This window comes from Microtus oregoni, unplaced genomic scaffold (assembly GCF_018167655.1).
Source record: "Microtus oregoni isolate MIOR12 unplaced genomic scaffold, Mior012 000027F_ref0000203, whole genome shotgun sequence".
Taxonomy (NCBI): Eukaryota; Metazoa; Chordata; class Mammalia; order Rodentia; family Cricetidae; genus Microtus; species Microtus oregoni.
The window spans coordinates 12,759,100-12,776,049 of NW_024543086.1; the positions used below are offsets into that span (position 1 = coordinate 12,759,100).

Genomic DNA, 16,950 nt, shown 5'->3' on the forward strand with positions numbered 1-16,950 from the left:
GCTTCCTGGTCCAACGTTTTATGTCAATCTTTTTCCTGGCCTGCATGCATCACCCACTGAATAAACCCTGCACCCTTTCTCTTTAGACATATCAGAACGCTACGTTATTCTGCAACTCCAGCCAGACGAAAGTCCATTTCTGGTCTTGTCAGTGGAGCGACATGGTGGTGTTATAGGAGGGGGCATTTGGCACGTGTGTGATTATGTTTCCTTCAAAACAGGTCTGCCACGGGATACTTGCAAAACGGAGGAACCCTGATGACCGAGCAAAGGCAGCAAGCCAGGAGGGAGCCCAGTTTGCACTTCACTGTGAGCCTGCAGACGTGCACTGGCTGGGGACGGCCGCCTATTAAATGCATTTTCATTTTAATCAAGGTGAGAGCAGTCTGTAGTTAGCAGGAATCGCTCTCAGTAGTATCGTTAGGTTATAACTGGCAGACCTCGGCAGTGGAGCTGCTGACCCATTTTAATGAAATGATTTTGCAATTAGATTCGATGGACTAATGTGTTCTCTCCAGCATTTCCTCCCCCCCTGCTGTTTTGTTATTGCCCTGGTTTGTAATAACGAGGGGGTCGGAGAGTGATATTTTATATGAGTGGGAACCAGAAATGTTAATAACAGCGTATGTACATAACCGAAAAAGTTCACTTCCCAGTCAGAGCCAGCCCGAAATGCCACCTCCGTCACTTCATATTTCATTACGGAAGCTACCCAGGGTGCCTCGGAGCCATTTGTTATGCCTAATGCTCATAACTACCCAAAAGTATTTTTAACTTTTCCCGAGCTTTAAAAGTCAATTTCAATCTCAATGCGTATTTGTCACTGCCAGAAATACTTCAGAGGAGAGGACCAACTGAAATGGGTTGAAGCTCCTCCTCCTTGGGGTGAGCTCAGATGGGAGGGATCTCGTAGGGTTTGGAGACAGGCCATAAAGGTCGATCCCTGCTGGAGTGGGCCTCGGAGGAGCCGACATCACCTAGCTTTTGCCTGCCTCTGCCCTTGGAGACCTCTTCCCCACCTGTGGACATCTCAGAACGACAACACGCGGTACACAGTCATAGACAAACTTTAATAGGCAGAGGTTGGGTGAAAGGTGAAAGTCGACAGCAATTTTTTAATCTTATTTTATTATATAGCCTTGTTCTACATCTGTGTCTGGGAGGGGAGTGTGAAGCATCTCAAGTTCATCGTTATCTGGTCAGTAGGGGAAGCCAGCGTATGTGTCCAGAGTTCTCCTCCTCTATCCCAAGCCCCCCCAAGATGGGTGAGATGAGGAAGAACCTTAGAAAGAGGAGCTGGGGTGCGAGTGTTCAAAGGTCTGTCAGGGCTTATCAGCTTGAAAAGAAGGAAAGGGACAAGTCACGAGTGTGAACGGAACAAGGACACTGCACACATAGAGACGATACAGACATCCATTCCTAGGCCATGCTGGGGGAACCAGACATCTGTGGTCGAGAAACACTAGCTGTTTTAGAACAAGTGTGGCTATCATTTGGGCATGAAGCTGTCCCTGTATCTCAGTCACCTGCCTGAAAACAGAGGGAGAACCCCCTGATACAGCCACATGCCTACTGCCAAAGCATCGTGGAGATGCTGAGGAAGGGTGCTATCACGGACTCATTCCCAAAGGCCTGGCCCTCGCCTGAGGTGGGCAGTGCTAGGAATGCCTCCTCTGCAACAAGGGGAAGGATGCTTCTCCATGTAGGAGGGTTTGCTTGTACCCATGGTATCTTGTATGGTCCTGTTGTAAAAGAAGGGCCACTTGGACAATGCTTTCTTTCCTTTTTACTCAAGTCATTTCTAAGAGCAGATGTAAGCTGGAAAGAGAAGGTGAAAACCACCTCCAACTCCATATCAGTTCAAGTCAAAGTTTCCCAAAATTTTTCTTCACAGGCAAAGAGTGTCCAGAAGAGAAAGGGCTTGACAGCACTCAGGCAAAGCACAGCCAGTTGGGAGCTATATTACCCTGGGTCAGGTTAATAGCCTGTCTCAACACCTTTCCCAAGGACAATGGCACGGGGTTTTGATCCTACTTCATGTTCTGGCTTTGTGGGAGCCTGGCCAGTTTGGATGTTCACCTTCCTAGACCTGGGTGGAGCGGGGAGAACCTTGGACTTTCCACAGGGCAGGGAACCCTGACTGCTCTTCGGACTGGAGAGGGAGGGGAAGAGGAGTGGGGGGAGGGGGAGGGGTGGGAGGAGGGGGAAGGGAAATGGGAGGCTGGGAGGAGGCGGAAATTTTTTTTTCAATAAAAAAAATAAAATAAAATAAAAATTAGGGTGATGGTGTCAAGCATCCAGAGCCTGACCAATAGTAAGAACTCTATGTATGTTCAAAAGGTCAGCGGGACTAATAGGACACTCATTACTACTCATCAGTTCCTGGGGCCCTTCTCTGAGTCTCCATCAGAGAGAGGAGATAGTTAGAACTACACAGCCTGGTGGCCACACAGAATTTGGCTCCTACCGTTACATAGGGGTTTATTTCCACCTTAGTTCTTACTCATGGAGTAAGACACAGGCTTCAGCACGAACCTGCAACAAAGTCTTCTGGTTACACCAGGCCCAGGATTTATCAAGAGACAAATTAAAGAGAAGGTGCCAAGATCCCTCTCTCTGTCGTCAGAGACAGCCATTGTCTGCACAGACCTCTCCTGGCCACTGACACGGCACCAGATGAAGGGTCCCCCACCTCCATGTTAATTGTGCTCCAAGGTTAAGAAAACGTGTTGGACACCGGGTTTCAGCAGGATCTATAGCTAAGCATTCACGAGGGGTGAAAGCTGGGGTCAGAAGGAGACCCAGTTCAAGTTCAAGGTCTCAGGCCCGGGTTGCTTCTATCTGTTCTCATGCTTACATTCGTTTCAAATGAAGTGCATGCCAAGAGAGGTGCTGGTCAAAGTCATGAGCAGGATGACCGATCCTCTGCATTAGCTACCACTCAGTGACCTTGTGCTGGGAGTCTCCCATGAAACAATGGGGCCTAAGCCGTAGGGACACACGTCTTCTTCAAATGGGGAGTTGGAACCTGGCTGTCACTCCTGGAATCACATGAGACCAGATCTTGGGGGGGGCACAGTGACTTCCTTTGCATAAGATTTGTGGGATACTCTTAGCATGGCCCCAATGGTTTTTTTTTTTTTTTTTTTTAATAAACCCCTGTCACCATATCCCTGACTCCTTCAGGATTACAACCCCCATCCCTCTGGGAGTCAAGACTGGGAGAGGAGGGTCTGGCAGGTGTGGTGATCCAGAGCAGAGAAGAGTCCAGCGGTGGTGGTGGTGGCGGCGGCCATGCTGCAGGAGAGAACGGTGCTTTCCGCGGTGCTTGACAGAACCATGTTCCGTTTCCATCGTTCCACCACATGGTTAGATCAAGCACAAAGGAAAGCCCCGCGGCAACTGGTCAGAGTCAAGGTCAGGAAGCAGGCATCAGAGAGAGGACAGGAGCTCAGAGGAAGCAGCGTGGAGAAGCAGGAGCCAGAGCAGGCCTCCACTGAGCGGGATTAGTACCAGTAGTGCGTTCCACTGGATCCTGCCAAAGACAGGGGCCCCACCTCCCTGTGCCCTGCCCCAGGGAGACTCAGTAGGACAGAGGGACAGAAGGGAAGCCATCAGACACTCACAGCCAGGAGCATCCTGGCAGACAACACACCAATGACATATTGACCCCGGACTGAGCCTGTGAAGCCTACCCTGTCCCACCGTGTGATCTGACAGGACAGGAAAATCAGCAATGCATCTTCTCACGCTTTGCGACACAGGGCCGACCCTGCAGCTGAGGGCCCTCGTGGCAGTCTATGGTCTTTAAGAAAAAGCGATTTCCCATAGTTCTCAATGATCTAGCATAGCATAACCTCCTCTTCAGGCAAAAGCACCCTTTAGCATCCCACAGCTCGGAGGCTCCTGAGTACCTTGCAGGAACCTCAGACCCCTTGGGCTGATAGCCAGTTCACCCGCAGATGGTTTGAAGGGTAGAGGGGGAGTGTAAAATTAAAACCACACATTCTCAGTCAGATACAGAAGGGGGACTCAGTGGAGCCGCAGGATTGGGAACGAGACACTGGCAGTCACCATGGTCAGAGAACACAGTCACGAAAGTCGGGCTAGTGTACGGACGTTAAAGGCTGGCTTCTGAAAACGGGTCTTTGTCAGAGTAAGACAAAGAAGGAAAGGTCAAGAGAACCCATTGATTAGCTGGAGGATAAGATATCTAACTTTAGGATCCTTCTGGTTTCTATACCCCTTCTCTGGCTGGGAATCATGGGAGAGGATGAGGTAGACCCAATCTGGTGGTCTTGTGTGCCACGGACCCAACCTTTATCTGCCATCTTTTATATGTTCTTTCTACTTGGCGTCAGGCTTGAGTTGTGCATATCTCAAAGAAATAGAGCCATAGCCAGGTGACACCTGACCTCTGACAGGCCGGACGGGTCACTCTCCGCTACCATATGTTCTGAGGACTGGTCCAGTGACAAGATGTTCTCAGCATCTCAGCACTCTGTGGGTTGTTGTCTGCAATGATGGTCCAGTGAGATACTATAAACCCGTGTCCTTGCCTAGCGCCATTCATCTCTCTCCTTGTCCCCATCTTACAGACTACAATAATAGTAATGTGGGCTCTACTGCTGGTAAGATGGGCCAGTATGTGGCATGTGCTACCAAGCCTGGTGACGTGAGTTCGATCTCCAAGCTCCAGATAGTGGAAGAACAGACTCCTGAAGGTTGTCCTATGATCTCCATACTTCTGCTATTCCTTGTTGCGCCATGCTCTCTCTCTCTCAACAAGTAAAATGTAATTTATAAAGTTCCTTCTGGGTCTTCTTCTTGCTTTGCTTTTCTAAAAGGACATGGAAGGTCCCAGAGGCAAATGAACTGGAATCTTCCTAGTATGCTAAAATCATTATAGTGTCTTAGGTTGTGTCTAAAAAAAAAAAAAAAAATCACAGCCTGGACTTTTTTTTTTTTTTTCTGCTGTGGTTCTCAATTTTGTTTCTAGAGTGGACTGGATGAACTCTGAAATCTCTAAAGTGCCCCTGAGCGATACCCAAAGAGTCCTGTCCTTTCCAGAAGAATGGCTTCTCCCTAAAGGGGCCAGCCTGACAGAAGACAGGCAGTGTCCTCCAGCTGCCAAGTGCTCCCCAGGTGGGCCTGTGCTGAAGGACTTAATTGGCTGTTAGATCACCCCTGGTGGGCAGCATCCACTCCTAAACAGATCTCGGTCCAGGGCGATGGATGCAGCTGATAGAGGCAGAGCAAAGAGGCTGGGAAGCCAGATGCCCTACCCAGGGAGAGGCTGTGTGCACTGCAGAAACGGCCCTCAAATGGGCTCCTAATCACATCAGCCGTCTTTTCAAGGGGGCTGCTTTTAGGGGAAAGTAAAACACAGAGTTATTATCTGTCAGCTCGAGTCTGTGTCATCTGCCACCCCTCCCCTCTCTGGAGCTTTATGGAAACACAAATCTTCAAGGCTATGGGTTCTGTATTCCCCAAAGCCAAGGTACGGGTCCTGGTGTTTCTCAAAGCCAAGGCTTTTGCAGCTCAGTGGCAACCTTGCTGCTTTCCCCCCATGGCTATATAAAAGCATACCAAATGTTCTAAGCCAAGCTCATGTGGACTCTGGACATCACTACCTCTACAGGAATAGGCTTTCCACTTAGTATTTTTTAAAATGTTATTTTAGACAAAGTCAGCTCAAGAGTTCTGCCCTCTTCTCCCCATTTCTTTATCCTTGCCACCCATTTCTGCCCCGCATAGGAAGCCAGGATCCTGTAAACACCAAGGTAGATGGGTAGACATTGGTACAGTGAGATTTCAAATCTAGCTTTATTGTTTCCCAGTTCCAATGTCTATTTCTCGTTCCCTACTCTGTTCTTTCTGTACACATCACCCATACCTTGCTACCTGTCCTCGCCTCAGTTAACGCTAGGTCCCTGCCATGACTAATATTATAGGGCACCAGTCGCTGGATCCAGTGTCACCTACATCCCTGTACTGCCACTCAAGGTTGAGGCTCAACTTGAGGCCTTGGGGCGTGGGCAAGACACTCCTGAGACTGAGGGCCGCAGACGGCAGGTGGCTTCCTGCCCTCCTCTGATTTCAGCGACCCTTTTAACAGGAACTACTAACTGGCCAAGCTAATTAATTCAGACCTGAGTCGGCAAAGGCACAAGAGGAAACAACACTGGGGGTAGTCATGAGGGAAGCCTTGGGAAGGACTGGTCTGTTACAGAGGACACTTGCTGCTGGAGGGGGACTTTCTTCTCAGAGATGCGACCAGACTTAGGGAGGAATCTAAAGACAGTGCTTGGGCGTTAGAAGTGGATCCAGAAGACTAGGAAGAAGGCAACTCAAGCAGTTGGACAGCCTCCCTCCTAGATATTAACAGTGTCAAGGAGAAAGCGATGAGGAGTCTGGTCCTGACCCTACTGGTTGAGGTTGTGGTGCGTGGGTGACCCTTCACTTTGGAGCCCTCAGCTCCCTCTGCTCTCGAGCGGGATCTCACCAGCTGACCTCAAGCAGCTATCAGAAGCAGCAAATCAAAGCACAGTGCTCCACACAGGAAATTGTCTCTCTAGTCACCATGCTGGGGAAGGCAACAGACAAGGCCCTGACTGCCACAAAGTCCCTGCATCTCTCTAGACCCTCTCCAGGTATTTGCCTCTGCAAATAAAGTAAGACAAAAGGCTCGGGCTTGTCATCCCAGTGATACACACGACAGAATTTGACTAAAAGCACAAAGAACATGGTACAAGGAAGCCCAAATCTGCCTGCTGGTCTGCTGATGGCCAGTCTGCATGCTGGCACTGTTCCTGGGAGAACACACTGGCTGAACACTCTCTGGGATGATGGGAGCTCAGTTCTGGCTGAGATACACACTGTCAGGGGCAGCTCACCCTCTCTCAGGACCTCCTGCTGTGGGTTTATCAGTCACAGTGCACAGAGGACAGTTCTGATCTTTTCCGGTAGAAAAAGAGAAAAATGAAATGACGGCTAACTGCTCGCTCAAGCGGTCACTGGTCAAGGAGACCACCTTCCTTTCCAAGGTGGGCTGTGAATTCTCTTGCCATTCGTCTCCCTGTCCTTCCTGGGTGGGGGAGGGAGGGAGACAGTCTCTAGACGAGCTGGGCATGGGAACACAGGGCTTCTCCCCACAGCCTGCTGTTTCCCGTATCATCAGAGAACAGCCATCTGCTTCAAGGAGATAGGGAAGGTGTTTGTGAAACCTGTAACCCAACCCATTATGGCTGAGGGCTGTACTAAAGCATGGCTGCAGCCCGGCCTGGGCTGTATATTTCTGTGCCATTTGGGGAATCGGCTTCAGAGACGACAAAATAAATCTTGGCCTTCTTTCAAGCCCACGTGTGTGAGTGAAGGCTGCCCAGTCTCCAAGCTTCTAGAAAACTCCTCCTGGACTGTGCCTGGGTTCTGTTTCTCCCAAGCCGCCTGCCCCTCCCCCATGCTTTTATTGTGTGAGTGTGTTTTATTTTAAATCCATAAGGTAATTGGTTTTCTGTAGGGCTAACTGAATTTCCCCAATTTAATTTGCAAAGATGCTCCCCAGGAGCCATTACAGCGCTCACTGTCCTCCAGATTGGATTATTGGCCTCTCTGGGGCTGCTGTATTTTGAGTCAGAAAGTGGGGCCCCACTCCAGTAACCTGATTACCTGAGCAGCGGAACTTCTTGCTTTTGATCTGGCTGATGCGCTTGTTGGCCAGCCGGCGTGGGCTGCTGCAGCGGGCCCCACTCGTCTCGATGGGGTTGTCCTGAAGGTAGTCAGCCAGCCACTTCAAGTGGCAGTCGCAAACAAATGGGTTTTGAGCTAAGTGGCTGAAAGAGGGACAGGGCTGTTAATTGGGGGTGACCTGCGGCACCTTGCTTCTCTACCACCCTGCTTTGGGCTGCACCCTAGCGAACTGGTGTTGCTAGTAACCTGGTGTTGAGGCTCTGCTCTCGGAGAGGACTCAAAAGGGGGGGGGGGGCAGTGATCTGCTGCCAGCTGTCTGCCAAAGGCAGCACAGATGCAGCCAACATCTGGTCTGGGCAATCAGCCTCCCAGCTCTCCCCTCTCGGGGCAGGACCCACTGCTGACTGGCTCCACTTCACCCATGCCAACTCTGGGGGGGCAACGCCAGGTGAGAGCTTCAGAGTTTACACGTAGAGTAACATGCATCTTATTTCTCCAAGCTTGGTGATGCCAGGCACATAAGGCAGCTAGCATAGCGACTGGTGAATGATGAGCGTTCCATATATAGTAGTGGGTATTGTCTCTGTTCACCTTAGCATTATAGGAGTACCACGGGCATTGCCTCCTCTGAGCACCAAGAAAACCTCCACAGCACTAAGCACGGAGCTTCGCACGTGCTCGGCATTCAATCACAAGCAGCTGCTCCCATTCTATATTGGTTCCTGCCTCTCACTACTAGGAAATAAGGGCCAGATGACTTCCAGGGGTTCCAGGAGACCCCTGGGCTCATTGCGGGCCTGGAGCTGGGGCTGAAATCTGAGGTTGGAGCTGCCAACCGACCACAGACTGAGATCTGTACTCATTTGTTTACCCACAGTATTTACACACACCAGCAACCCTTGGGAGTTGAGTTCTGTATGCATAAAGTATGTCCGGAAAGCTTTTATCAGAGGCTTGGCTTTGCGGGGTGCAGGAAGCTTCCAGAAGGAGGGGATGGAGTCTCACGGATATGGAGACTGCTTAGGACACTGCCATGGCTACCGTGCTTATGAGCATAGCTCGCAATCCTGCATTGTACTGTCTGTGACCTTGAGTAAGCAGCACCTCACTCTTTTTGGATGTCTCACATAGACTCTGGGGGTGAGGGTGGCATCCTCCTGGGTTGCTGTGAGGCTACATGTCCTAAAGAGAGATAAACCCCCAGCACGGCTAGACCCTGCTGGGATGCTCCACACAGGTAAGTGCTTTGAGCTCCATCTCCCATCCCTGCTGCACGTGCTAGAAATCCTCCCACAGGGCCTCAGGCCACTCTCGTTTTGGCGGTAGGGGTCTGCCGCTGCAGTACAGTACAGGGCAGTGTACTTACAGGGTCTGGACGGACTGCAGAGGAGCAAAGAGCCCCTTGCTGATCGTCTGCAACTTGTTGTCATACAGAGAGAGCAGGTTGAGGTTCTGCAGGTCCTGGAAGGTGTTCACCCGCAGACAGTTGATCTTGTTGGCGTTGAGGAGGCTGTAGGCAGAAGAGACGCTCTGGTCACTGCCAGTGGAGCAAGGGCTGGCTACACCTGCTGTGACCACTGGAAAGTGGCCATCCCTCATCCCTGTGGCCTTGAGTTTCTGCTGCAGCCCAGAGAAACAGAGGCCACTTCTGGTGGCTTCCTAGACCCTCCTCACTTTGCCTCCATCACCATGGATGCTGTGCTACGTATCCTACCATCACACCTGCCCCTGGCCTTGTCTTGCAGCCTTGGAGAAAAGTTGCGAGTAGAGCCCAGCACTGCATTTTTTTCTGCTTTAGAATGCAGAGCTTCCAGGAATCAGAAAGGGTAAAAAAAAAAAAATCATTTGGTACCATTATTGTAAGGCATTAGTAGATGGAGTCAGGACAATTTTTGATTCAGAGAATTCCTTGGAGCTTGTTTGGGTCACTGACTTCATTGGAAGTCTGATGAAAGTTATAGGCCATCCTCTCAGGGAGGAAATGTGTCCATGCGTAGGCACACACACACACACACACACACACACACAAAAACAAACAAACAAACGAACACCTTTCTCACCTTTATCATAACCTCATACCTTTATCTGCTGTGGAATAGAATATCTGTTTAAGTCAAGGTGTGGTGCATTTGTTTGTGTTGTGGATAATTGTTTAACAATGTAAAGGTGTGTTGCTTTTGTTTATGTCGCATTTGTTTAACTATGTAAAGATGTGTTACTGTTTCACCTTGCTTGCCTAACACACCTGATTGGTCTAATAAAAAGCTGAAGAAAAAAAAAGCTAGCTAGAAACAAGCCTAAAGCTAAGGCTGAACATTCATAATAATAATAATAAGTCTCTGTGTCATGATTTGGGGGCTGGCAGTCCAAGAAGATTGCTATGTCCATCCATTACCCTCCAGCCCCACTGGACAGCTGCTGTTCCTCAGGCATTCTATGGTTGACCCTGAGTCCTTTCTATAACCCTTTCCAGAAAGGCTGGACTCGCAGCTCAAATGGCTTCTCCTCAGGGAGACTTGCCCCAACCCTCTCACCTGCAGGGAGGGCTGCCCTGACCTTCTCTCCCTCCTCAGGGAGGGCTGCCCTGACCTTCTCTCCCTCCTCAGGGAGGGCTGCCCTGACCTTCTCTCCCTCCTCAGGGAGGCCTGCCCTGACCCTCTCTCCCTCCTCAGGGAGGCCTGCCCTGACCCTCTCTCCCTCCTCAGGGAGGCCTGCCCTGAACCCCTTCACCCTCAGCAGGACCCTGAAATCCCATTATCGCCTCTCACAGCCCTATACAATTCCTTTCTGCCACTCACCTCAGTCTGTAACTTGAGGATATTGGTTAGTTTTCTTGTTTGCCCTGTGTGTGATCTACGTTAACACAAAAGTAATCTCTTTAATTTCTCCATTCATTACTTGTGTTTATCTTTCATTAGGGCACATAACCCATTTTCATATGCAACATCAGGGGTGTCTTTCCTTGAAGGCAGCTCTGATCTGGGTTCAGCTTTTCTACCCACAAAGGGACCCTTTCTGATACAGCTCTTTGTACTGTCCGCTCCTTCACAGAACGACATAGGAAGTGGGCGAGACACTGGTCCAGCAGATGCTCTGAGCGTCACAGGCAAGTTTCAGGATGCAGAGCTGCTATGTTGGACAAATTTGGGTGTTGAGCATTTCCCTTATAACTCTGGACTGACTGGTTGTGCCCTTGAAACTATGGTGAAATCCTTTCTCCTTCCTTCTTGAATGAGAGGGAAAGAAACCAAAGAGTAAAAATGTTGAGATTTTAAATATCAGTTCTCATGGCAGACTTAGATCTAGCTCCATTGGTGGTGACTGACCCGGAATTCGGAACAGGACCTGGGATTCAGAACAGACCCGTTTGCTTCAGGAGTGTCTATGTATCAAAGTCCATAGGGACCGGAGTTAGTGCCGGTAGAGCTGCCCCTGGGTACCAACCTCCCCGCCCCTGCTGGAAGCCCACCTCCCTTGCAGTCTCCTGAGTGTTCCAGGTGCTGGCAGGCAGCTGTGGCCATGACAAGCAGAAGAAGAACTGCCTGTTTAATCTGGCTAATCACAGGCAAGGTCTCTGGGGTCCACACAGATGTCCTCCCGCCTCAGAGTGGGGAAAAGAGCTCACGTTGCTAGAATACTCTTTGTTTTCCAGAATGCTTTCCCGACCCCCTGTTATTCTGGCTGTAACCTGGCCAGATGGGCAGCGCCACCTCACAGTTACAGGCGAAGAAACTGAAGCGGAGTCCGAGGGCTTTGCTCAAGGTCAGGACAGGAGAGTTTCCCAGGCATCATGATAACCAGGTCTCTGGGGGTTCAGCTGCTTCTTTATGGATGCTTTATCTACTCCACCCATCTGCCCATCCCCTCCGTAACCCCCCTACTCCCAATTTCCTGTGATTTCTGTATTAAATTGTGGTCAAGGTCAATCTAGGTGGGGACATTTGAAGGAGGCAGATATGAGCAGAAAACAGCCTAGTCACCTGTCATATACAGTTTTTATTTTACTTTTAAGTTTTTAATTAGTTAATGAATGAATGAATTTTGAGGGGAGACAGGGCCTCATTATGTAGCTCTGGCTGTCTTAGAACTCTCTATGTAGACCAGGCTGGCCGCAGACTCAAAGAGATTCGCCTGCCTCTGCCTCCTGAGTGCTGGGATTAAAGGTTTGTGCCAGTAGGCTTGGATATTTTATTTTTTAAGTAATTGTAAACAATTTGTTCTAAATATTGATATTCAAGGCCTCTGAGAGCACCATCTTGTCAGAAATGTGAAACTATTCCATAAAGATACCAGGATGGCTTAGCCAATGGCCTGAGAACCCCGTCTTTCCTCCCATTTTACAGTAAGACCTCTCCGTGTGTCAGAAGTTAGGAATGTTATGTAACACACACACTACACACACATACACTCACTCACATACTACACACACTACACACACATACACTTATACATACTACACACACACAACACACACATTCACTCACACATACTATACACACACACACACAGAGACGCACACACACACATATACTCGCTCACACATACATTAGATCTTTGCTTTTTCTTAGAAAACAAATCTCAAAGCCCCTGGCAATGGCTCTGGTGTTGGCAGCTATGCAGTGGACATATTCACAGGCAGGATGTATGTTCTCTGCCACAGTCTTCATGCCTCCCTACTGTGGACCCTTCTCCCCTGAAGCTTCCTGGCTTGAGAAGGCTTTTGGACTTGACACCCTAGTCCAGATTCATGAGTCCAACAGCGATACTTGGTTCTGAGAAGTATTTGATTCAGACAAGGAAGACGGCTCTACAGACAGAGAAGCAGCAACTCTGCCCTACATGTAGAGTCTACCTAGACTGTGCGGATCTTGGCAATACTTATTCACCAGGTCCAGCTTGGCTTCCTTGCTCGCCTGGGTGCTCCTTTGTCTCCTGCTGCTCCTACATCTCTCAGCATGAGATGTTCTTGCAAAGAGGTGAAATAGTAAAACAACTCAGGCTGGCCGAATTACTAAGAAACATAGCTCAAGGTGCAGCGCTCACGAAACAGGGGGCAGAAGAAGACAGAGAAGGGCGCAGTCTCTTGGACAGTCATCCTCTACCAGCTGCTTGGCGCCCCCAGTCACAATGAGGAGGTGTCGGGAGAGATAAAAATTAAGCTGCTTATGGAGAATTAGACGCTGCGGATGGCCTTCTGAACTTCAGCACCGGCAAGATAGAGCAGCCGGCCTCTGCTCTTTCTCTTTGCGGGGAAGAAGACTGGCTGCCATAAAAGGAGCTCTGAGTTATCTGGTCATGGGCAAGAGATGAGGGCATTTGAGAAGCACCAAAGGAAGAAGAAGAAGAAAAAAAGACTATAGACTCAGCAACCCTTATCTAAAAGGCTTGGGACCAGAAGTATTTGGAATTTCAGACTGTGGACTATTTGTGTATGTATAATGAGAGAGCTGAGGGAACCCAAATCTATCTTTATTTATGTTTCATACACACCTTACATACAAGGCCTGCAGAACCTTTTCTATGACGGTTTTGCATGCTTTTTTGTTTGGTTTTGTTTTTGGCTGTGTGATCTGTCATGTGAGTTTAAGCATGGACTTTCCCACCTGTAATGTCATACAGGCGACCAGAAAGGTTCGGATTTCAGAGCGTTCGGGCTTTTTGAATTAGGGATGCTCAAACTGTACCTGCAATGGACTTTTAGCAATTGGAGGACGGACATGGGCTCGTTTTAAACCTCTTTCTTTGGAGGAAAGGCCTCTACAGTATTTGATCCGAGTTGGTCCATCCTCCTTTGAGGATCAGTAATGTAAATAGTTTTAGAAATGATGGCAAGAAGGCTGTGTCATCTGTGGTGGCCACACCCATGTGCCAAATATTTCCCACGCAACAGAGTTGCGATCACCTCGTCTTTCTGACAAGGAATCTGAGGGTCAGAACGACGACAGACTTGGTCAAGTTCCCCAACAGTGAGTAAAACCTCAGCCTGTGTGACTGCACAGCTCGCCTCCCATCCTCTGCCTGAAATCTACCCGCGTTTTCTCTTATCTGAACCGCTAATCTCTGGTTATGCCTAGCTTTGCTAGCCTTGAGATGTATGGGGTACACTTTGGGTAGACAGAGGCCTGGTTGGGTCTAGGAGACCCTGTTTGTTTCTTGGGAGGAGGGCGGCAACTCAGTTTGGCATATTCACCCTAGTGTAACTCAGAGAAGCTGGCAGTTTCTGTATCTTGTAGTTTTGTGAGGCTGGGGTTCCATGCTCAGGGCTAGCTAGGTGCTGGTGAGGGAGATGGTGTTCATGGCTCTTTATTCTCCTCCCTAAGAAGTTTCCCTGCATTCTGGGATGACCAAGAGACAACAGCATCCTCTATACTTGGGATGTTCATTTGCATCATTCCAGAGGCCTCTTTCCCAGCTGCAAACACTGACCCCTCAACTGTACACAAGTGTCCTCAGAGCAGAACTAACTCTGGAGCTTCCCGGCCAACCTACTAAAGGGACCTCAGGAGCCATGCGCATATCAAGGGGCTGACGAGGCGATGTGAATAGTAACCTGACAGATCAGTCCACACTAAGCCCCCGTACTGACACCTTACAACTATCTAATCCTCCACAGCCCTCCACAGTAACTGCTGTCTCCACTTTCCAGACGACATTGTGAGGTCTCAAAGACATAAAATAATGGAGTAGCGTTCCCTGACCTGCGGATGGTCCGTTAGTCTAACCACTGTGATACCCAACCCCTCACTAAGACGAAGCAGGAGTCACCAAAGGCTAGGAGGAGGCGGAGGCAGACTTCCCCATCAAACTTAGTGATGATTTCGCAATAACAAACCAAGAAGAGCCATGTTCCCATTGGAGGACTGAGAGGAGAGAGGCGCACCAGATAGTGGGTGTGTGTATTTGCACGTTAGCCCCGAGACAGGCTTCCACCCCCTGCTCGTTGGAGCACTTTGGATTTGCACATATGTTTTATGTCAAGAGGCATTAGTCCCCCCCCCCCCCCCCGCACCCCAGACTACCCAACATAAAGATACTGCTGGGAGATAATCCTCTCCAGAAACAGACACCTCTGGGAGAAGCAGGGTTGGAGACACAAAGCCAGAGCTTAGTAGGGGAAGGAAATACCCCAAGTCAGGTATGGAAGCAGTTCTTATAACTCATGCCCTGCTAGGGGACTGGCCTGGCCTGTCAGAAAAGACTAAGACAATCTCACTGCTAGAAGCAGCTTGCAGCCTCATTTGTTCAGGGTTCAAATGGTAGGAGGGGGTGGAGCGTGGGGGAGAAGATGGGCCCCTTGAGATCTGTGAAGAAGAGCGCAGTCTCTCTCCAAAGGCTGCTGACGCCCCACCGATAGCCACTACCCTTGCTCATATCCTATCCTCACAGGCCTTTACTGCAGGGTTTGGAAAACACTAACATCTGGAGTTGGGTTTAGTGATAAATTGCATTAAAATCACCTTGGCAACTCCAGCCGGCCACATGTTGGTTCAGCGGCCCAGAGCTATCAGTCTGGGTTGTATTTATCTTCTCTACACCTGCCCCAAGGTCTGTGGAAAGAGGTGGTCGCCTTACTCCTCCTTTTTATGGAGTGTTTGCCACAGATGCCAAGACCAGACTCCAGAGAGTGCAATGTCTTCTCAGAAAACCAGCATCAAGCGAGAGTGCAGCGGGCTTTCCAAGAGAAGGGCTGAAGCTCTTTCAGGAACCCCTGCCCCCTGGGAGACAGGAATGAGCCCAGCCAGAACAGCAGCATCACGAACTTCCTTTTCCTGAACCTGCGCATCAGTTTCTGTTTCACAAACATGTGCACGCCACGGATTCATGGGAGGAGAAATATAGTACCAACAGCCCCTGGCATGACCTTTTCTTTGGCTCCTTCAGGGGAGAACACTTTTTAAAGAAAGCATTATAAAGGCTCTCTGCCATTAAAATGTTCTATGTGTCTCCAGAGAGGTATTTGCTATTACACATGGGCATAAAGTATTAGTACGGATACCAATTAAGGGAGCTATTATGGCCCCCTGACTAAGCTGGGGGATCTCCAGGCATCTTTCTCTCATTAATACGCCTGTCTGCTCTTCGATGTCATTAGCATTAACCCTCTGTCACCCCAAGTTTCCTTATCCACTAAGTGTAACAGGACTAATCTCTTTTCACGTCCCTCTCGCCTATGAAATATGGGGAGCTAATTCTGACCTTCAGCAACTTGCTGACGCCAGATTGAGGAAGACATGACTGATTTCTAGTGCCACAGGACAGAGGCACTCTGGCCATGACCAGACTCCTCCTGGAGCTTGTGAATGGGCATGGGAGGAACTCGCCAACTCGCAAGGTGGCAGAGGTGACTCCTTCCTTCTCTCCGTTAATGGCTATGCTGTTGTCACAGGCCTTGGGTTGTCATGGTGATTCCAGACGGAACTGAAACAAAAGCATGCAGCATACAGCATCGCCATCCGGTGGCCTGTTTGGGAAACACGCCAGCCAATCTATCCACTCCAGTGACACAGGAAGGATTGAGAAGAGGCAAGGTTTTCCTAAGAGAATCAGAGGAGAGCTGCGACCCGGGGCCTAGAGCGAGGGCTATGACCTAGCTGCTGGGCAATCAAGTGACCCTGCCTAGCTCTACCTGCTCTGGCCCCTGTCACACAGGTACTGGGGTGATCACTTCCCTATGATTGCCACCTGGTGACTAATCAGGCCTTTAAGAAGAGAGAACTGTTTACACAGAACACTCCAGAACTCAAGGCTTTCCTGAGGAAATGCCAGATTCACACCAAAGGGAGGAATTCTTCCCATAAAAATGCACGGCTGAGCTGAGCTGTCTCTGCCGCAGGAGAGGACCTTTTTCTTCCCACCCAGGGTCATTTCTGTGTCCCTGGAAACATGAGCTCCTAGATTCCTGGTCTTAAAACTTATATATGAGCCATTAAGGCCAAGTTAACTAACCCTCAGTTCCCCAACTGTAAGATGGGGCTCGATCAAAATACTTCCTTGTAGCATTGTTGAGAAGATTAAACGAGATTATGCATCTGCCATTGCTTTAGCACCCGTCCTGGGCATCGTAACTACTCAATCACTGTTAGGTGCTCTGGGCGGCAGTGGCAGCAGCAGCAGCAGCAGCAGCAGCAGCAGCAGCAAAAGCAGCAACAGCAGCAGGCAGTGCATGTGAAGCTGCTTGTGAGGAGATGTGATCTATGTGGAGTGAAGGTGGGTTCACTGCTCTGTAATTGCCATGTTGGCTTGGCAAACTTCAAGAGCCTC

At 49.6% G+C, this 16,950-nt stretch overlaps 1 protein-coding gene across 1 annotated transcript in view; it reads right to left on the reverse strand.

Moving 5' to 3' along the window:
* Slit3 (slit guidance ligand 3) overlaps positions 1-16,950 on the reverse strand; it is a 589,355-nt gene that overhangs the window by 89,277 nt on the left and 483,128 nt on the right. The window contains exons 13-14 of the mRNA XM_041676107.1: positions 9,056-9,199; positions 7,669-7,832 (exon numbers count right to left, since the gene is read on the reverse strand). Of these exons, the coding sequence (XP_041532041.1) occupies positions 7,669-7,832; positions 9,056-9,199 (308 nt within the window). The remainder of the gene's footprint in view (positions 1-7,668; positions 7,833-9,055; positions 9,200-16,950) is intronic.